This window comes from Urocitellus parryii, chromosome 4 (genome assembly GCF_045843805.1).
Source record: "Urocitellus parryii isolate mUroPar1 chromosome 4, mUroPar1.hap1, whole genome shotgun sequence".
Taxonomy (NCBI): domain Eukaryota; kingdom Metazoa; phylum Chordata; class Mammalia; order Rodentia; family Sciuridae; genus Urocitellus; species Urocitellus parryii.
The window spans coordinates 60,236,552-60,259,995 of NC_135534.1; the positions used below are offsets into that span (position 1 = coordinate 60,236,552).

At 33.6% G+C, this 23,444-nt stretch overlaps 1 protein-coding gene across 1 annotated transcript; it reads left to right on the top strand.

Moving 5' to 3' along the window:
- Positions 1–21,427: 21,427 nt before the first annotated feature.
- LOC144254276 (olfactory receptor 52N2-like) lies at positions 21,428–22,399 on the top strand. Its single transcript, XM_077797285.1, has one exon. The coding sequence runs from the start codon at positions 21,428–21,430 to the stop codon at positions 22,397–22,399; it is 972 nt and encodes a 323-aa protein (XP_077653411.1).
- Positions 22,400–23,444: the final 1,045 nt, after the last annotated feature.

Consider the following 23,444-nt stretch of genomic DNA (forward strand, 5'->3'; position numbering starts at 1 on the left):
ATATGTAACAATGAATTTCACCATTATGTACAACTATAAGGCTCCAAGAAAATATGGAAACAAATGATGTGGAGTGAGTGCACAAATTTGAGAGGTACTCAAATTTGTTGAATTGAGAAATAATTGAAATTTCATGAATACAGTGTCAAATAGATGCATTTCCTTTAAAGAAAGGAAAAGAAACTAGAGAAAAGTATGGAATATGGCTGTCATAGTTCTTTTCTTTCTACCCTCTGATTAATAAATTATTGTCTCTCAGAAATGTTGCTTTTAGCTTTCACAGCCAGTGGGACTGAAGACGTACTTCTCTTTATAATGTTCTGCATAAGAGCTATGTTTTGGCAGTTGAAATATGAATGTTTCATCTAAAATCAAAAATGGAACACAGAAGCTAATATGCAGAGGCACATTAGTGGGAAATATTGGTGGTTTTTTTTGAGTCAGGATATAGTCGTGCCTGAAACTTACATTCATTCTCTTTTGGCAGCTGCCATAATCTGCATTCATCCTTCATTAAGAATGCAACCCCAATTCATAAATCCTCTTACCTTGAAAACTGGTTGAATTCCTCAAGAAACTGAGAAAGTATCCATGAATTAAGTCGCTTTCATGTCTATGTGGTGCTCTTAGACCTGCATGGAAAATGTATGACCAATGTTGAAACCTTGGTAGATGAGTCAGGGAGGGAACATTATCTTCTGGGTTTGAGTGCATTTTGTGTGTGCGCAATATATTCTAAAGTGGAAGAAGACTCAGTTGTTACTGTCTCAGTAGAAGCAGAGAGATTTCTTATGTCTCTTTTTACTACAATCACAAAGGGGAATTGATTTCCCATATGAATATGTGTGTATATATGTTCACAGTGTGTAAAATGGAGAATTAAGAATCAGGTATATCTCAGTTCTAAGACACTGGCTGAGCTACTGGGAATTGTCCTAGGAACTGTGGTGTTGCTCATTATAATTGGAAACTCCTGCAGATACAGTCTCTCATAGGGACAACTATGTAGGTCAGAAGCCAGTTGTACTTTCAGCATTAAATCTACTTGGTAGACAGATTTTTATATTAACTTTTTCAAAACATAGCACATAATGAATAAGTAAATGATGCTTGTATACAAAAAAGTGAATTTTATTTATGGTGTTGTATTTAGTATCCTTGATAAATTTGGTCATTAGTTATAGCAGTTTCTGTGTAGGTCATTCAGGATTATCTAGAAGGGTAACATCACAGTGTCTGTGGAAGATAAAATTTTTTTTCTTCCTATTCTGTTTTTAATATATTTTTCTTACCCTTTTCCCACAGCTAGGATCTCCATCCTATGCTATATTTACCAGGAGCAGTGATTACAGATACCTATATTTGTTTCATTATTGATGACTGGATATAATGAAGCCTGCTGGAAAGAAAGAGTCCTGGTTCCAAATGATCATATGAAGAATTGAATGTATGGCAGATTGTAGAAGCACAGCCATGTAATAATAAAACATGTTATAAATTGAAAACAGATCCCTTATTTAGAAGGAATGATATTTGGCTAAATGATTATAATAACATACACTGATTTGTAATAATTTCAGATGCTTAAAAAACTTATTTATATTTTCAAACAAATCTCTACACTCACCCTGAAATGTCTGATTGGGATGCTCAGTAAAGTATAATTCATTCCCAGTGAGATAATCCTGGGATTAACATAAAGTAATTTACTGTTGTGCATAGTGTTTCTATAAATTTCCAGAGATATTCTTTATCATCTGTAAATGTCTCCTTTATTCCAAGATCAGTTATTTTTTCTTATGAACAGATTTTGAATTTTATGACAGTAGATACTTACTTCTATTGGGTAATGATATCAACATTAATAAAATTTCTTTTATTTTAAACATTGATTTATGTTGATTTGTCTTTTAAATCAAATTGATCAAAGTATAATTCCCATTCCATAAAAGGCACATATTGTAGAGATAGAGTTCCTGAAGCTTTAATAAGCATACACGCATGCACAATTACTACTCAATTATGATATAGAAATGTTCTTCACCTCCTCAAATTTCCTTATGTCCCTTCTCAGTCAATGCCAATTATACATCATGGCCCAAATAATTCCTTATCTTCTTGGTAACAGTATAGATTAGAACTGCTTTTCTTAAAAATTAAAATGCAAGAAAACATATAGTGTACTCCCTTATGTCAGGTTTTTTCACTCAATGTAATATTTGTAAGGTTTATCTATGTGTTATGCTAGTGATTTATTTTTTAAATATCTTTCAGTTTGCCATTATGTAGATACACCACAATGTGTTCATTCATTTGTATTTATGCATATTCTTTTGTTTCCTGCTTGGAGCTATTATGCAATAACCTGCTATGAACATTCACAGGAAAGTTTCTTTGTATAGACATATATTTTCATTTTATCATGTAAATAGGAATGTAATTTCTGAGTCATATAATAGAAGCTATTTAAATTTCCAGGAAAATCACAGTGTGATTTTAAAAGTGATTTTTTATTATAGTTTTTATTATTGGTTTTTTTCAATTATATACAACATTAGAATTAATTTTGTGATAATCCCAAAAGCATGAAATGTAATTTGCTCTAATTCAGTCCTTACTACTTGATCTTTCCTTCCACCTCTTCCTTTTCCTATTTTCTTTCCTCTACTTCACTGATCTTTCTTCTATTTACTTCGTCCTTCCTTTCTTCCTTCCCTCCCTCCTTTCTCTCTCTCTCTCTCTCTCTTTCTCTCTCTCTCTCTCTCTCTCTCTCTCTCTCTTTCTCTCTCTCTTTCTTTCTCTCTTTTCTTTCTTTCTCTCTCTCTTTCTTTTCTTTCTTTCTCTCTCTCTTTCTTTCTTTTTGATATAGGAATCTAGGGGCAGTTTACCACTGAGCTATATCCCCAGCCCTTTTTGTTTTTCACTGTGATACAGGATCTCAGTAAGTTTTTATAATCTTATTAAATTGTTGAGGCTAGCCTTGAACTTTCAATCTTCCTGCCAGGGTCTTCTGTGTTGCTAGGATTACAGGCATGAACCACCATGCCCAGCTTTTACAATCTAATTTTTTTTTTAAATTAGTGTTTTGTGGATACATAAAATGGTGAGATTAAGTGTGATATACTCATATATATATACATAGGTAAGTTAGGTCAGACTCATTCCACTGTTCTCTTTTCTCATCCCTCCTGCCTCTGGATCCTCTTCATCTACCCCACTGATCTTTCTTCTATTTTGATGGGATCCCACACCTCATCTTGCTTTCTTTATTTTGTTCCGCTTCTCTTTCTTTTCTCTTATTTTAGACTAACTTCCACATATCAGAGAAAACATTCAACTTTCATTTTCAGGGGTCTGGTTTATTTCACTTAGCATGGTAGTTTTCAGTTCCACCCATTTACTAGAAAATGCCCTAATTTCTCGATTTATGGCTAAGTAATACTTCATTATGTATATGTAATAATCCTTATTCACCACATTTTCTTTATCTATTCATCTGTTGAAGGGCATCTAGGTTGTTTTCATAGCTTGGATGTGGTGAATCATGCTGCTTTTATAAACACTAATGTGGCTTCATTCCCATATCATGCTGATTTTAGATTCTTTGAATATATACTGAAGAGTGGGATAGCTGGGTCATATGGTGGTATGGTGGTTCCATTCCTAGTTTTAGAATTTTTTTTTTTGTACTAGAGATTGAACCCAGGGATGTTCAACCACTGAATTACATCCCAGAGTGTTTTTAAAAGAAATTTAAATTTTATTTAGAGACAGGGTCTTAATAAGTTGCCCAGGGCATCGTTAAATTGCTCAGGCTGGTTTTGAACTTGCAATCCTCTTGCCTCAGCTTCCCAAGTTTCTGGAATTACAGGTATGTGCCACCAAGCCTGACTAATCTTTGTTTTTTGAGGAGTCTCCATACTATTTTCCAGAATGGTGGAACTTATTTGTAGTATAACCCCATAATGTATGCACTTTTCCCCCCACATCCTTGCCAATACTTATTATTGCTTGTATTCTTGATAATTGCCATTCTGACTGGAATGAGATGTAAAATGAATGTAGTTTGATTTGTATTTCTCTAATTGCTAGAAAAGATGAATACCTATTTGTTGTTCATTTATTTTTATTCTTTTGAGAAGTTTCTGTTTAGTTCTGTTGTCTATTTTTTAACTGGGTTATTTGTTTTTGGGTGTTGTTGAGTTCTTTATACATTCTGGATATTAATGCCCTAACTGAAGAGTAGATGGCAAAAATCTTCCATTTTATGGTCTATCTCTTCATGCCCTTATTTACTTTGCTGTGCAGTAGTTTATATATATATATATATATATATATATATATATATATATATATATATTTGAAAAATACAGTTTCATTTGAAATTTTTAGTTTGATGCCATTGACTTACTGGTTTTTGGTTTTATTTGTTGCACATTAGAAGACTTGTTAAGGAAGCTAGTTCATGTACTGACATGATGGAATGTTGGGCCTACATTTCCTACTAATAGTTGGAAAGTTTCTGATCTGCTTCCTAGGTCTTTGATCTACTTTCACTTGCCTTTTGTGAAGGTTGAGAACAGGGGTCAAGTTTCATTCTTCTACATATGAATATCCAGTGTGCCTATCACCATTTGTTTTAACAGGCCTGGGTGTGTAGCTCAGTGGTAGTGCAACTTGCTGGCATGTGCAAGGCCCTGGATTTAAATCCCTTGCACAGAAAAATAAATAAATAAAATAAAGGAAAAAAAGTGACCTTGCCAAATTAACATTTCCCAAATTAATAAAGAAACTTTCCAAATACTCTATATCTTTTTCATTTTAAGTTATTGTTGTGTATGTATAGTTTCATTGAATCATAATTTTGCTTTATATTTTCCAGATGATGTCAACAGTTCCTTTTAGTTATATATGACAGTAAGAATGTATTTTGACAAATTATACATACACACAGTGTAACTTTCTATTTAGGATCCCACACTTTTTGTTGTTCATGATGTGGAGCTACCCTCGTGTAGTCAAATTCAAGGCTAGTAAATTAGGTCTGATTAATTCTACTGTCTTTCCTGTCCCACCCCCCTTCCCTTCCCTTCATTTCCCTTTGTTTAATCCAATTGATTTCTATTATTCCCCTCCTCAACCTTATAAAACATTCTGACTTTTGGTTTTTTAGGATTGGCATATTTCACTTAGCATGATATTCTCCAGTTTTATCTATCTACCAGAAAATGCCATAATTTCATTCTGATTTAAGGCTGGGTAATAACCCATTTTGAATATATACCACATTTTTATTCTCCATGAACTTTTTGAGGACACCTACGTGGTTTCCATAGATTGACTATTGTGAGGTGAGCTGTTATAAACATTGGATGTGGCTGCATCACTGTAGTATTTTTTTTTTAAGTCCTTGGGGGTATGGACAGAGGAGTAGGATAACCAAGTCAAATAGTGGTTCCATTCTATGTTTTTTAAGGAATCTCCACACTGTTTTCCATAGTGGTTGCACCAATTTGCAGACTCACCAACAATGTATGAGAGTTCCTTTCTCCTCACATCCTTGCCAACATTTTGTTACTTGTGTTGTTTATAGTTACCATTCTGACTGGAGTGAGATGGGATATCAGTGTAGTTTACATTAGCTAGAACTGAAGACTATCATGTTAAGTGAAGTAACCTAATTGCTAGAGAAAAGAAAAGAATGAAAAGAATGCTTCTGCTGCCATTATTTGTGAAATGTCTACTCAAATATATGATGAATATTTTTTCATATATTTGTTGTCCACTCATATTTCTTCTGTGAAATGTTTTTTCAGTTCCTTTTTCCATTTTTTTTATTGGGTTCTTAGTTTTCTGGTGTTAAGTTTTTGAGTTCTTTGTATATCCTGGAAATTAATGCCTTATTTGATGTACATGTAATAAAAATTTTCTCTCATTCTGTAGAATTTCTGTTCACATTCTTGATTGTTTTCTGTGCTGAGAAGAAGCTTTTAAGTTTGATACCATCCCATTTATTGATTCTTGATTTTACTTCTTGAGCTTTAGGAGTCTTGTCAAGAAAGTCAGTTTCTAAGCCAATATGTTAGAGAATTGGGCCTACTTTTTTCTAGTAAGTGCTCGGTCTCTGGTCTAAAGGCCTAGGTTAAGTTTTGTGCAGGGTGAGATATAGGAGTTCAACTTCATTCATTATATATGAACTTCTGGTTTTTCCTGTACTATTTGTTGAAGAGGTCATCTTTTCTCCAATGTATGTTTGTGGCACCTTTTTCTAGGATAATTGTATTTAGGTGGGTGACTCTCTATGCCTTCTATTCTGTTCTAGGTCTTCATGTCTGTTTTGGTGCCAATACCAGCTGTTTGGTTACTATAGCTCTGTAGTATAATTGAAGGTCTGTCATTTAGGTGTCTCTTTCATCCCTTTTTCTGCTAAGGACTGCTTTTGCTATTCTAGGCCTCTTATTTTTCCAAATGGATTTCATAATTGCTTTTTGTAGTTCTGTGAAGAACATCATTGAGATCTTAATAGGAATTGCATTAAAACTATGCATCACTTTTTGTCATATGGACATTTTGATAATATTAATTTTGCCTATCCAGGAACATGGGAGATCTTTCCATTTTCTGAGGTCTTCTTCAATTACTTTCTTCAATGTTCTGTAGTTTTCATTGTAGACGTCTTTTCCCATTTTTGACAGGTGGGTTACCATGTATTTTATTTTTGAGGATATTTAAAGGGGATAGTTTTCCTGTTTTCTCTTTCAGCTAATATATTCTTGGCGTATAAAAATTATGTTGATTTATTGGTGTGTATTTATACCCTCCTACTTTGCTGAATTCATTCATGAATTCTAGAGTCTTTCTAATAAAGTTTTTTGGGTCTTCTAAATATAGAATATATCATCAACAAATAGAGGTAGTTTGAGCTCTTCTTTTCCTATTTGTATCCCTTTATAAAATTTCTTTATTTTGGCTAGGGTTTTAAGGACTCTGCTGAATAGAAGTGGGGAAAGATTATTTATTGCAAGTATGCCATTATTTGTGAAATGTTCACTCAAATATTTTGCCATTTTTAATTGAGTTGTTGATATTATTGTTGGAGGCTTTCTTTGTATACTCGGGTTAAAAAATTGTTAGTAAGATATATTTTCTGAAAGTTTTTCCTCATTGTGTTTTCATATTGTATGTTATGAATAGTGTCTTTGAAAGAGCAAAGTTTTTTTTTTAATTTTAATTATATACATCTCAACAGATATTCATATTATGGTTTGAACTTTTCATTTAGGAATCTTGTTAATATATAGAGTTTAACATATAAAGCTTAATACATCATACTTAGGTTAATGTATGGTAATATTCTTTGATCCATAGTTACATAGAATTTAATTGCATATACATTCTGTATTTTATTATTATTGATTTCTAATCAGCATCTTTTAGTAAAAGGTTATATTTACTATACTTTCTGTGTTTTTAAATTTATTTTGTCCTATATTAGTACCCCCAAATTGAAAAGAATTCTTTTGCTATTATTTGGGGGGTATACAAAAATAGGCATGAATGGACCATCCCTTCTCCAATCTATCTTGGAATGCACATAAACTTACCAGCTTTTAAAGAGCAATGGCTACTGCTCCACTTCTGCCTTCCAAATCTTGTGCAAATTCGTCTTTCATCAGGCTCCAACTCACCAACTCACAAAAGAAAATTCTTGAACATGTAGTTCCATCTTACCCATAATAACACTTAACAAATCACCACTATGTTATTTTCTACTGTGGAAAACAACAACAACAACAACAACAACAACAACAACAACAACAAAACAGTTAAAAAGCAATTAATCCATGTGAAAAAATTTAAACTAAAACTCTTTCTTACCTGAAGTCAAGTGTAGTCCTGTTAATAAAGTTCTGTCATTTTTAGTGTAAAGTGTTTGCACTTTCATAAGTAAAAGAAGAAAAAATAATCCCTCATTTGATGTGTACGGGTTTACACCTAAGAAACAGGTCAAAAACAATGTATCCACTTCAGGAAGATTTTTTTTTAGTTTTTATTAGTGTATTATAATTATACAAAATAGTGAGTTTCATTTTGACATAATCACGCATGCATGGAATGTAACTGGCTTCATTCAGTAATAAGTCCTTGCTCTTTCCCCTCCCTCCCCCTTTCCCCATGCATGTTCTTTGGTTCTACTGATCTGCCTTTTATTTATTTATTTATTTATTTATTTATTTATTTATTTATTGAAATTGATTCTTAATAAGGATACATGCAGATAAAATTCCTGGTGGTATAATATTACATGTACATAACATTATTTGGTTAATTTCATTCTACAGTTCATTCTTTTTTCCTGTCTCTCATGTTTACCTCTGTATTCCTTTCATCTACTCAATTGATTTTTTCTTCTATTTTCACAAGGTCTTCCCTTACCCCATTAGTTTTCTGTAGCTTTTGCATATTAGGGAAAACATTTGATACTTAATTTTCTAAGTAAGGCTTTTTTCACTTGTGATGATGTTCTTTAGTTTCATCTATTTACTAGCAAATGTCATAATTTCAGTCTTCTTTATGTCTGGGTAAAACTCTATTTGTGCATATAGATCACAGCTTCTTCACCCACTCAACTGTTCACAGGCATCTGGGCTGGTTCCTTAATTTGGCTATTGTAAGTTGCATTGTATTCAAAATGTGGATTTTGTTTGCACAAAGGTAAAGTTACCTCCTCTGCCTCATAGAAATCTATGGCACCTTAAATGTAAAATCATAACTTTTGTAATTTTCCTTATAAAATCCCCAGAGAAAAGATTGTTTATTATATAGAAGATTATCAATTAATAAAGCACAATTATTTGTGAGTAATATCAGTCATGAGTGGATATTTAAAAACATCTGGCATCAGGGTGAGCTTAGATGAAACAGAAGAAAACAAACATAGGATGCACCAGAAAGTGCTACTAAATAAAAGGCATTTAAGTCACAGGGAGGCTGCATAAAGAAGATTCTGAATTATCTCTCTTTAGAATTCTGCAAATTGCTTTGAGAAGGGACATGAAATAGGGAAATCAAATGCTGTTCAGGCATTGGAGGAAAAAGGCACCATGAAGCTGATGTGTACAGGCAAGCATATTTTTTCCCTTTCTTTCAAATTGATTTCCAGAAAATAATAGGAAAACTTTTTTTCCTCTCCAAAAAATGAGGAGTCTTCTGTGGGAAGTGTAAGCTATCTACCAACGGAAAGGAATTAGTTCAAGAGTTTCAAAATATTGCAGTGATCTGTAGCTCATCTTCTTGTCATTTTCTCTTTTCTGAAACACATCTATGACAGAGATCTCATCATTTTCTCATGTTACTTTATTTGCATAAATGAGTAACGTTATGGGTAATTTTCTATTCATTGTTTATATGCCCTTCAAGCATGTAAAATAATACAAGGAGCATATTTATATGCATCTACTGTATGCACTTCTCACATCTTAATAGCTTCAATTTTATTCATTTTTTATTTTCCATTTTGCAATAAAAGCTTATTTTTAGTGCATGTTAGATATGTATGGGTGTTTTGCATAAGCAAATTTTAAATAATTATACTATATGTTAAAATTGTGATATAGTTACAATTTAATGAGTAAACTTAATCCATGTAAGGCAGGTTGAAATTATTGTACTTTCTCAGTTTTTGAAAATAATGCTAACTAGTAGTCAAATGTTTGTGTTTCTTAAGACATCTAAAATATGATATTGATGGCAAATGTATTTTTTCAAGATAATAGCTAAAAATGGGAATAAACCTATTTCTACGGAAAATGTCAATTTTATTTCACAATTATTGGCTTATTATATTAAAAGGAGGTTTACAAATAAATGATTTCAGAATATGTGTAACTGGAAAATGCTCAAATGTCTGATTTACAGTACTATATCTTCATCATGTATATAGATATCACTGAAATGCAAATATTTGCAGTGACATCAACAGTACTATATAAACTATTTGATTTAAAAGCCTTTTCAGTTATTTTTCAATACTTTTTTTCACAATGTTTACAGATTTTGAATGGTGGTGAAGGCATTGTGACAACACCATAAAGTTGGGGAAACATTTTAATGTTATTTAAGTAAAATGACATATTATTAATTGTCAATATTTCTTTATAGCTGGTCTTAAGTAGTATTTGGGCATAGCAATAAACTGCTTTTCTATTTGATTGTTCATTTACATTTATAAATTTTTGGACAGCACAAAATGTTCTTCAAAACATCCCCATGTTTATTATATTCATTGTAGCATTATTCACAAGAGTCAGATGTGGCAACAACTGCAGTGCCCACTGATGGACAAATGGACTTTTAAAAATGCAGTGTATGTACACAATGAATTACTATTCAGCCTTTAAAATGTAGGAATTTTTGTTATTGGAACAATCTAGATGAATCTAGTAGATGTTCTGGTAATTAAATAAGCAATACAAAGAAAGATCAATATTATATTCTATCACTTATAAATGGAATCTAAAAAAGTTTAACACAGAGAAGTAGAAAGAAGAGTGAGGATTACCAGAGGGAGCAGGGGAGGGAAAACAAGAAAAGGGCAGATACTTGTCTGAAAGACATCTTGAAACCATGTTTGCCTTCTCCAGATCCAGTCTTGTTTTTTCAATGTTTAATACTAATTTTCTACGATATCTATATACAAACACTAGGACCAACCAAAAAGGAGGATTTGGAATTTGTTGATCCATTCATTCATTATATGACTTTTTTTTTTCATCTGCTGAGATTTAGTAGTGAACAAAGTAGACAAAAGTTCTAAAAGTTTTGCAAAAGGCACTACTAATGCAACTAGTAGTTGAGGGGCAACATGTGCTTCTAGTGGCTGTGGAGTACAGAAAGGCTGTAAAGTCAGATGTTGTGCCAGGAGGGTGGAGGTCTGGGAGTTGGAGTTTTGAATTAGGAGGCAGGAAAGCTCTGCTTTGAGAATAACACTGAGCAGAAAGATCTGAATTGGTAGAAGGTATGTGCCATGGTCCTATATTAGGAAGAGCACAGCAAGCAGTGAAAATGGCCAGTGGAAAAGTCATAAGTGCACACATTTGCTGAGTTTGAGAAATCTCAGGAGATAAAGATGGACTGAGAGTGTCAGAGATAGGATATTTGGGACATAGTCAGATATTTAAAAGCTCCTAATTGTACAGGATTTTGTAAACAAACATAAGATGTCAGTTTTTGCTCTCAGTGGGATGGAAGGAGGGATTAAGAAATGGCCAGAGATGATTTTACTTACATTTATTTTACAGAGCAAAAATCATGCTAATTGTATTAAAAATAATTATGATAGTACTATGTACTTTGTTGTCTATATTCCAAGTTGTACTGAAAATTTTTATAGTTTACTTAATGCTGAGAAAATTTTACAATTGAGGAAAATGCTTTAAAGCTATATTTTCTAATCTTTTTCTGCTTTCCAGATTTTATTTTACTTTTTATATTTTAGATTATATATATGCCACCGTTTTGAAAACTTCTCAATGGATTCAACCTAGTGGTTAATAAAAGAAAGAAAGAAAGAAACTCTAGGTTAAATTCTACCAGAAATGAGAGAGAAAAGCAACAAAAGTTAGTAAATGGCTTTTATTTGCAGAAGATTAAAATATTGAAAATGATATAAATAAAATGAATTGTGAAATTGCAATAAAATATGCAGGTCTATGAAAAATGGATAACTCAGGTTGATAATCTAAAACCATAAAAAACTATGGAAATATTTGTTTAATATAAGGTAAAGAAGAATTTTCTTTAAAAGAATGTAAAAGTGTTATGATTTTAATTAGGATCATTTTCAAGATAGAATCTGAGAATTAAAAAGAATGATGGAAAGGAATATTTTTAAAATATAGACTAACAAATAAGGATTATACCCTACTGAACATAATTGCCCCTGGTGATTTCGAGAATAAAAGTCATACTCCAAAAGAACACAAATTATTATAATGCATTTTATAAGAATGGATTAATAGCATGATATATATTTTTCGTGATTAAGTATATAGGCATTATATGCATAATATTTTTATAATCATATTTATCTACAGAGGTATCCGAAAAGAACAAGAAGAAGATAATTAAAGCTTAGCAATGTTGTTTTTTAAGTATAAATATTATAAAAATCTCTTCATATTTTATGAGCAAGAAATAATTTAAATTATTCTGTAAAATGCACATGATTATGCTTTATCAATTGTTAGTAATTATTTTTTTTTTATTCATTTTGTTTTCACTTTCTGATTATTCTCATTTGGAAAATTCATACTTACATATGTAAACAAATCAATCTAAGCCACATAATAGATTTGTGTATTAAGTAGGTGCTCACATAATTTAATGGAGGGTAACCCAGTGGATTCAAGGGAGAGGACTTCTTGGAGGAAGTGAAATGTTGTGGATAGTTAATATAATTAATGTTATATAAACAGAGTCCATATTTGGAAATGGATTGAGGGGGCAAAATCCAGTCTATGTGATTGGCATGGGAACATGAGTAGGTACATAAAAAAAGAGTTTCCTGTATGATATCTGCCAGGCCATTGTTTTGGTACTATGTTTGCACTGTATGTACATTCTTTTGATTTAGTAACAGGCTTAACATCACTCAGAATGATCAAAGAACATGATCTGGGTCCAAATTTCACTCTAAATTTATTCTTTATATCATGTAAAATATATATTCATGTTTTGTCTCTGGAGCAAAATAATCTCAGTGTTCTCTTCTTGTGCAGGATGCCTCTATTGGCACAGAATGCATTATGTTTTTAGCTGATCACCATGGGTGAGGCCAACAGCTCCATCCTGACATCAAGATATTTTATCCTTAATGGGATTCCTGGGCTGGAATTCATCCACATGTGGTCAATGATCTGTGGACTCCTGCTGTTGATAGGGCTGAAGGCAGATACTTACAGCATCTCTTCCCTGTACTGTGGTCAGGCATCTGTCACCACAGGGCATGGAGGGGAGGTTCCTGTTTCTGCCTTGCACACAGAAGCTACTGAAAGTCCTTGAGTAACTCCATGACAAGGACCCAGATGTTGCTTACACATGAATGTGCATGGCTAAGGAGATTGAATGTGCCTTTACCCACTCATCTCTGGTTGAGGTCCAGCTCCCAGGTGGGCACTACCATAGTAGCAGGAGAGAGGAAATCCATGAATACTGCTGAAACCCTCCTATGCAGTTTCTTCTGCTGGCAAATGAAACACCTTGTCTAACCACATGCTGTTGCCAAGACTGGATGTAAAGGACACATAGGGGTGCTGTAGATCTTGCCATGGTCCTACCTATGCAGCATCTGTCCTGTCCACTGTCATTGGTCAGAGAACAAATGCTTTGATTTGTTGAACTCTGCTGATTCTGCCAGTGCCACAAGCCCTTGCTAGTTTCAGAACTGGCATCAGGAGTGCCTAAGGATATCCGCATCACCTGATCAGGGCCACTGCCTCCATCATAGGTGTAGCCACAGAGTAAGCACCCCACACCAACTGCTGTCAACCCACAGCTGTTTGAACTGCTAGAGTGTCCCAACTACTGCATGATCTGTAGAGACATGGGCCTATCTGACCATGACATTGTCTGACCTGTGCCCAAACTCAGTAATCACAGCCAAAAAAGTTACAGGGAGACTGTTCTGTGGTGCCTATTGAGAACCAAAGCCAGCATTGCAAAACAATCTGACACCCTAAGTTACACATTCAAGAGAAAGCCATTTACTAAGAAAGTCAATTACCTATAAATGTGCTAGGGACATCTGATTCACCAGATGAACAAATCTCAACATCAAAATAAGAAATATGAAAACACAAGGTAATATGATTACCTCCCAAAGAACATAACTCTAGCAACAGATTACAAGGGAATGAAGGTGGATGAAATGCTGGAAGGATAATTTACAGTGATTAATAAAAAACTCTCTAATGTTAGATAAAATAAGAATACAATAAACTGCTAAATTAAATTAGGAAGACTATGAAAGATACCAATGACTAACTTAGCAGAGATAGAGATTTTAGAAAAGTATCAAACAGAAATCCTGAAAATTAAGAGTTCCATAGGTCAAATAAAAGTACAGTTGAAAACCTCAGCAACAGACTAGTTCAAGTGGAAGAAATATATTTGAACTTGAAGACAGGTCTTTTGAAGTAATCCATTATCCCATCACCTCTCCCCCTCAAAAAACAAACAAAAAATCAAAAAGATAAATCTAATAAGAGAATTTTCAAGATCTTTGGGACAACTTAAAACAATCAACCAAGCACGATGGTGCACGCCTACAATCCCAACATCTTGGGAGGCTGAATCAGGAGGTTCACAAGTTCAAAGCCAGTCTCAGCAATGGTGAGGTCCTTACCAACTCAATGAGATCCTGTCTTAAAGGAAATACAAAAAAAAAAAAAAAAATAGGGCTGGGGATGTGGTTCAGTGGTTGAGTGCCCCTGAGTTCAATCCCCAGTACCAAAAAAACAAAAGAAAACAAACAATCAAATATTTCCATCTTTGGAATAATCAATGATGAGTATTTAAATGCAAAGAACAGAGAAAATCTGTTTCATAAAATAATAGCAGAAAGTCTCCCTAATTTTGAGAAACCTATGGACATCTATATACAGAAGACTAATAAAGTCCAAATAGACATAACCAAAGAGGATTGTCACCATAGGATATTACTGTCAAATTGGCAAAAGCACAAGACAAAGAAAAAATGTAAAATCTTCAAGAGAAATCATCAGGTCACATTTAAGAGCATTTCCAGTAGACTGACAGCAGAAAGCGTACAGGCCAGTAGGGAAAGACATGACATATTCCATGATCTGAAAGAAAGTAACTGCTAATCTACATAACTGCATCCAACAAGGCTATAATTTAAAAATGAATGAAAATAAAAACCTCAAAATATATTAAAAGTGGAGGAAATTTATGACCACTAGAATAGTCTGACTAAAGATGCTTAGGCATGTTGTATATCCAAAAGAGAAAAAAAGATAACTGTGATCATGAAAGTATGTGAAAGTATAAATCCCACTACGAAAGCAGGATCCCCAAAGTGAAATAGAAAAAAATATAATGTTATAATTACAGTAAATCATCAAACCACAGAGATGAATAAGAAGAAAAGAACAGAGGACATTCAAAACATCAGAAGAAACTCAACAAAATGACCTATAACAATACAATCCTGGGTGTAAATGGATGAAATTCTCCAATGAAAATATATGGTCTGATAAAATGGATTAAAAAAATTCCAATAATCTGTGGCCTTCAAAAAGTTCACCTTGTAAATAAAGACACACAGTGATAAAGAAAGGATGGAAAATGATATTTTAAACAAATTAACACCAGAATGAAAAAGAGTTGTGAGAGCTAGATCTGAAAATAGAGTGTCAGACAAAGCATGTAAGAGACAGGCAAGGTCCTATATAATCTTCAAGGCATCAGTTCATCAAGAAAATATAACAAATATTTACCAATGAGACCTAATGTTGTAACAACCACTTTATAAAACAAACACTATTAGCACTAAAGGGAAAGATAGGCTACAGTACAATAAAAATGGGGGATCTCAACACCTACTCATAAGTCAAAGATCATCCAGACAAAATCAACAAAGAAACATTGAACTATACTGTAGATAAGATCGATTTAACAGACATAGAATATTCCATACAAGAACTGCTGAATACACATTCACTTCATTAGCTCCTAGAACTTTTCTCAAATAGGTTGTATATGGGGCCACAAAACAAGTTTTAATAAGTTCAAGAAAATCAAAATTATAACTTGTGTAAATTTTTCAATGGAATAAACTATAAATAAACAAAAAGAGTGATTTTATAAATTATACAAATGCATGGAGACTGAACAACACACTTTTGCTGAGAAAGTCAAAAGAAGAAAATTGAAAATTTCCCCAAACAAATGAAACACAACATGCCAAAATTTGTGGTATGCAACAGAGCAGTACTATGAGGGAAGTTTAGAGCAATCATTGCCTGCATCAAATATTGGAATGATTTTAGTTTTTTAAAAAGCAATGATGCATATCAAGGATTTAGAAAATAAAAAACCCAAATCCATAATTGGTAGAAGAAAAGAAATTTTAAACCTTAGCGCAGAAACAGATGAAATAGAAAAGTTATAATTATTGATTTTGTAATAAGTCTATTCACTTCTATTGCCCATTTAATGATTATTTGTTTTATTGATATTAAGTTTTTTGAGTTTTTAAAATTTATGGATATTAGTCCCCTGTGAGAGGAGTAACTGACAAAGATCTTTTCCCATTCTGTAGGCTCTCTTTTCATGCTCTTCTTTCCTTTGCTGTGGCTACCATATGAGAAAAGTAAGTCTGTGGAAATAGTTTTTATAAAGCTTTCAGTAAAGTTTTTCACATCCTTAATTAAATTAAATTCTAGATATTTAAAACTATTGCAAATGACCAGAATTTTTAATTTTAATTATTTAACCTATTAGTAGATTATTGATAAAACATAATTTTCTTTACCAATGACATTTGTTTCTAATGACATTCTTAAGTTAATAAATTAGTGCTAATAATTTGCAGATTTCATTTAACTTCTCTGCATTTATAATCGTTCTGCAAATATTACCTTTAATTATTTGTGTTTAATCATCTCCATTTTTGCATTCTTTCATTAAATGGAATTTTATCAGAATACTGAATAGAAGTATTTATAGCTGGAACCCTATATTGGATCTGATGTCTGAATAAATGCCTTTAATATTTCACTAACTACAATGCTTATTATATATTTTAAATACCTTAAGTATGCCAATAGCTTATGTTTTTTCTATCTATCTCTATATTTATCTATTTATTTAATTTTTTTAGGTTTCTTTGGTGCCAGGTATTGAACCCAGGGACACTTTGGCACTGAGTCTCACCCGAGCCCTTTCTAAAATGTTTTATTTGTGGCAGGTTCTCACTAAAGTTGTTTAGGGTCTCACCAAGTTGCTGAGGCTGCCATTGACTTTGTGATCTTCCTACCTACCTCAGCCTCCTAAGTCACCCCAGATTAGAGGTGTGTACTACCATGACCGGCTCCATCAAAATTTATCAAAAATAATAAAATGCACGACTTTTGTGTTCAATTTGATAAATTTTGACAGTAGCATAAATCTATGTATTGCCAAATAAAGTAGGGAAAAGAACATTTCTATCTCCAGACATTTCCTTCTTGCTCCTATGAGTCATTATCACTTCCCAGAAGATATCACTTTTTCTTTTCTATCAATTTAAGATAGTTTTGCCTGCTTTTGGACTGCATATAAATGAACTCATATAATATGGTCTTATGTTTATCTAATTCTGTATCATGTTTTTGAGATTCATCTATGTTATATTTCATAGTGTTTATTCCTTTTTCTGTGTTATATATCATTGCGTATATCATTGAGTCAACACTCATTCCTGTTCCATTTATAATACTGTTTGTGCTCTTTGAATATATATATGTGTGTGTGTGTGTGTGTGTGTGTGTGTGTTTTGTGAACAAATGTTTTCACTAAAAACCTAAGAATAAAGGTTCTAGGTAATAAGGTTTAGTGCATTTTTTTGAGAGAGAGAGAGAGAATTTTAATATTTATTTTCTTGTTTTCGGCAGACATACATCTTTGTTTATATGTGGTGCTGAGGATCGAACCCTGGTCGAACACATGCCAGGCGAGCACACTACCGCTTGAGCCACATCCCCAGCCCCAGTTTAGTGTATTTTTAACTTAACAAAACACTGTTCAACTTTGTGCACTTTCTTATTAAGTTAAACATACATCAACCATATGAAATAGTTACACCCTCCTATACTTGCATGCCAATTTATTAGATATATACATTTGGGTTATGGTTGTGATACACTTTGAATTAAAACTTAAAGATTATTTTAAACATTGGTTCTGATTTTGGAAGAAATCTTCATATATTCACCAACAGGAGTGAGAACAATCATTTAAATTTGGTTCCCAGTCCCTTCAGAATCAGTCTTCTTTACAATAAAATATAAAAAGGAAAACTCAGGGAGAAAAATGTACACAAAATATATTTAGAACTGTTTAGTCACAACTTTTGCCCTCCATAATAAACATATAAATATTCATATGCATATTTGTGCACATTTATGTTTTCATCAACTTGATAAACTCAAGACAAAGCATAACTAGACAGAGCACAGTCCTCTATTACTCATATGAAATGTATAATTTTTTTAGTTCATAAATCTTTATGAAATTTATATATCTATACATATATTTGTGTATATATATGTGTTAATGTGCCATGTATATAGTGATTGATGAGCTGTGGTGAGCATAATATTGTGATCAAGATAAATGAAAAATGTTTCCTAGGACTGTCAGACCCTTCATCAGAAGATCAGGGAGAAAACAAAGAAATATGACACTATTTTTTTTCTGTAATTTCCTCACTGCATGAGAAGCTGAAAAACGCAGAAATTGTCTCAAAAGTCCCAAAGGATCTTTTCCTTTGAACCAGAGCCTCCTGAGACACTGAACTGCAGAGACCCAAGTAGATGCACACATTGGAGTCTGGAAATCTTCAAAAGGTGCAATGATGCTCAGAAGAGGCAGAACCTGACTGCTGTGGGACTCCTGGTGCTCAGAACTCTCAGGCATGCACACCAGTCTGGTCTTTGCTAACACTGAGGTGAGTTAGGTTGATTCCCAAAACTCATATTTTCAACAAATGAAAATATCTAGACCAGGAACACAAGTGTGTGATATGTGGTTCATGGCAAATTCAGGATTAATTTTTTTTTTACTCTCACCCTAACACATTACAATTTATTTGGGGAATAAGAAGGGAAAGGCTTTCTGGAGTTGTGAAATAAATTTAAAACCTATGTCATAATTCATTGGAAATAGCAAAATATGTGCAATAGTGTGTTGCAATAAAAGGTAAACTAAACAAAACCTTTTGCCTTAATTATTGCATAACTACACTCAGAATTGTTTTCAGTAGGAATGTTTTTTGTGGGGAAGTGGAAAGTGAACCAGTATCAAACATGAATCCAAGGAAGTATTTAGGCCACTTGTTAAAATAAGCTTCAATAGAGAAATCCTCCCACATGACCCCCTCCCTCTGCAAATGGGTGACATATAGCATCTGTATGAACAAATCCAGGGAGGAGAATTCAGCAATGACACAGATACATTCTCTCTGTTCACGGAGCTTGCATAGCTAAGGAATGATTTGCTGTAACTTTGACTTGCTGTACCTGTAACTTCTCATGTTTGTTCTACCTCTTCCTTAAGATACAATTAGGAAACATTTGTGCATGTGATAATACACCACAATGAATTCCACTATTATGTATAACTATTATGCAACAATAAAAAATTAAAATAGATTTTTCTCTCCTGCACTTTAAAATCAGTTTCTTCCTAAGTCACCATGAGTTGTTTAGTCTAGTTATGTTCAGCTTATGCAACTGTTCTTCAGTGCTTAGGATCGGTAAATAATTATAACAGATGGAGTCTGATTAGACATGTGGCTTTGAAGTCAAAGTTTAATTTGATTGAACTTTGCCTTTACCAGTTTTAAGTTTTTATGAGGATAGATATTTGGTTAACCTTGTATCTGCATGTCCTCATGTATAAAATGATGGTTATAACAAATTTGTGATATTTAGATTGAAATATTAGCACCCTGAGTGGAAGAGATATGACTTGGTTGATTAGTATATCCCTAGAAACTAGAATGGTGCCACAAATGTTGGAAACAATCAATAAATACCTGTTAAGCAAATAGTGTATGCCTCATCATATATTCTGACAATTTTAGAAGTACATAGCATGTGCTGATGTCCACATTCCAAGCACTGCTGAAAAGACTATCATTTAGCCATTCTAACATGTCTATGGTATATATTATTATCAGTATCCTTTGAGAATTATGAACATACTTGCAAGGCGAAATATGCAACTTGCTCAAGTTGATCCAGTTAGTAAGTGTTGGAAACAAGATTTATCCCAGGGAGTCTGGGGTGCCCATGTCTCCATAGTAAGCAAGCAAAAAATCAGATCTCATACTTTCCGAGAGCAGATGCTTAGTCATCTACTTTTTCTTCTTTTGTATATATTCTAATTTTATGATTAGTTTGCCTAACAGCAGAATCCATGTGAATCCTTGAGTGTCATTGTGAGGGAGGTTGTGCACAAATATTTATGAACTGAGGAGTGGGAAGGATAAACTGGCTCTGAGTTTGTGTGTCTGTTTATAAAGTAACGAGTATGGTTTGAGATTTATTGATATTATTAATGCTTGGATGAGTCTGTGATGGCTGACCAGCTTTCCAAACCAGCAGTGTAAAGCCTAAAATCCCCACCTCTCCTGATATCCTGTCTTTTCTCCAGTCTTGTAGCTCTGGTGGCCTCTGGCTACTTGAAAACAAACAGAGACACAGGCAGCATTCCCTACAGACCAGTTCTCTTCTTGGGGATTCCAATAGACACAGGATTAGTTACCTTAGAAGTAGGAATATCTTTGAAGGGATTTAGTTGAATGAAATTTTCCTGGATTTGATTCCAGATCTTAAAAGACATTTATGTTTTTATTTTTTTCCAAACTAAAACACAAGAAAATGTTTAATTCTCCTGACAATCATAGTAAAGAATTTATTTTCTATAATTGACTTGCCAATATCTTGATATAGCTGAAAGTTTCAAAATTCTACACTTTCCTTTTAACTGAAATATACAATGGCACTTGAGTTTACAAAGGGTGAGTAGGTTTATTTGTATTTACATTTATTAACCAAGGTAAGCTTGATCTCTTGGGATGCTCTAAACTGACTCAGAAGTGACAATAATAGCAGTCGTGATTACTGATTATATTTATTAAGTATTCACTCGGCACTATTCAAACTTCTAGAACATAATATAAAATTAACTTAGTAAATAATCCTGGCAACAATGCAATGATCTCAGTTAGATGGAGAAAACTGAGGCATAATGTGTTTAAACAACGCGTTCGTATTACATGCTATGTGCAGTGAGAAACAGGGGGAGTATGAAACTAGACAGTGTGACTCCAGGGGAATCTGATAGCTTCTAATTGCAAATCCCTAATTGAAATCACACAGTTAACTACCAGTGACACTCCACATCATGTACAATCCAAAAAGCGGGCTCCTAAATTATAATAAGTTATAATCCATGTATATATAATGTCAAAATACATTTTTCTGCCATGTATATCTAAAAAGAACAAACTTTTAAAAAAAGAACTCATAGAGTTAAAAAAAAAAAGTTTCCATGCTCTCTACTTACCTTTGGTTTACTTTATTGTCCAGGAAACTGTAAGTGTTAAAGAGTGTGAAATGCTCTCCTCCTGTCAGCCATTATGTCTGGAGCCAACAGTTCCAGCCTGACACCAGGATTCTTTATCTTGAATGGTGTTCCTGGGCTGGAAGCTGCACACATCTGGATCTCCCTGCCATTCTGCCTCATGTACATCATTGCTCTTGTGGGGAATGTGGGACTCATCTACCTCATTAGTCATGAGGAGGCCCTGCACCGACCCATGTACTACTTCCTGGCCCTGCTCGCTTCCACTGATGTAACCTTGTGTACCACCACTGTGCCCAACATGCTGTGTATATTCTGGTTCAACCTCAAGGAGATAGACTTTAATGCCTGCCTGGTCCAGATGTTTTTTGTCCACATGTTGACTGGGATGGAGTCTGGGGTGCTCATGCTCATGGCTCTGGACCGCTATGTGGCCATCTGCTACCCTTTACGCTATGCCACCATCCTCACCAACCCTGTCATCGCCAAGGCTGGTCTTGCCACCTTCTTAAGGAGTGTGATGCTCATCATCCCATTCACTTTCCTCACCAAACGCCTGCCCTATTGCCAGGGCCACCTCATCCCCCACACCTACTGCGACCACATGTCTGTGGCTAAAGTATCCTGTGGCAACGTCAAGATCAATGCTATCTATGGGCTTTCGGCAGCCATTTTGATTGGGGGCTTCGATATGTTTTGTATCTCTGTGTCTTATACTATGATCTTGCGAACAGTGGTGAGTTTGTCATCTGTAGATGCTCGTCACAAGGCTTTTGGCACCTGTACCTCCCACCTAGGTGCTATAGTCATCACATATGTTCCAGCATTATTTAGCATTTTTACTCATCGTTTTGGAGGAAAAAGTATTCCCCATCATGTACACATCCTTATTGCCAACCTCTATCTGATATGTCCTCCCACTCTGAATCCCATTGTCTATGGAATAAAGACCAAGCAGATCCGTGAAGGAGTGATCAAGCTATTTTGCAAAGAGAAAGATGCCTTAGATATAAAACAGAGTCAATAATTAACATCAAAAACAAATAAAAATAATATTTTAGAGGAAATTTGAATGTAAAATTAAAAAAAAGAAACACTGGTATCTTGCAGAAAGCAATATTTGTTGAATATTGAAAAAGTTATTTTAGTAGAACTCATAATTAACAAAGTAAGCATGCTAAACTTGAGTATTTTTAAAAAAATTCACAATAGGATAATTTTGTTACACTGCTGTATTAGTTAATTTAATTAATTTAATACAATTTGCATGTTGAACAGATTTCAAATAGGATGTACATGAGAAGGACTTGATAGTACTTTCTCAGCCTATAAAGATTAGTTTTGAGGGAAATCCATTTAAACAATCTCAAGATTGGCAAAAGACCTTTAAATTTTAGTGAATTCATTTATGCTCACTACTCTTTTCTCTACATAATTTTCACAGGTCTTCTATCCACTTTGATTTGACATTTGTGCAGGGTGAAAGTTAGGGATGTAGTTCATTCCTCTATTTATTGTTATCCAGTTTTCCTAGCATGATTTGCTAAAAAAGAGATCTTTTATCCAATGTATGTTTTTGGCAGCTTTGTCAAGGATCATCTGACTATAGCAATGTGGATTTATGTCTGTTTTCTTTTATTCTGTTTCATTGGTGCTCATGTTGGATTTGATGCCAATACCATGCTGTTTTTGTACTACAGCTCTGTAGCATCATTTCAGATTGGGTGTTGTGATAGTTCCAGAATCAATTTTCTTGCTCAGGATTCTTTTGATTATTATTGGTCTTTTATTCTTCCAAAGTAATTTCCATACTTTTTTCCTAGTCTGTGAAGACTGTCATTGATATTTTACTGAGGATTGTATTTAACCTGCATAATGCTTTTGGTAATATGGCCATTTTGATAATGTTGACTCTGACTGTCCAAGAACATGGGAAGTCTGTGTATCTTATAAGGTCATCTTCAATTTCCCTCTACAATGTTCTATAGTTTTTTTTAATTACATTATAGAGGTCTCTGACCTCCTTGGTTAGATTTATTCTCAAAATTTTACATTATGTTTTTGAGGTTATT

Excerpts from the sequence above, each read along its gene's own strand:
- LOC144254276 (XM_077797285.1), top strand. The coding sequence starts at position 21,428 with ATGTCTGGAGCCAACAGTTCCAGCCTGACACCAGGATTCTTTATCTTG.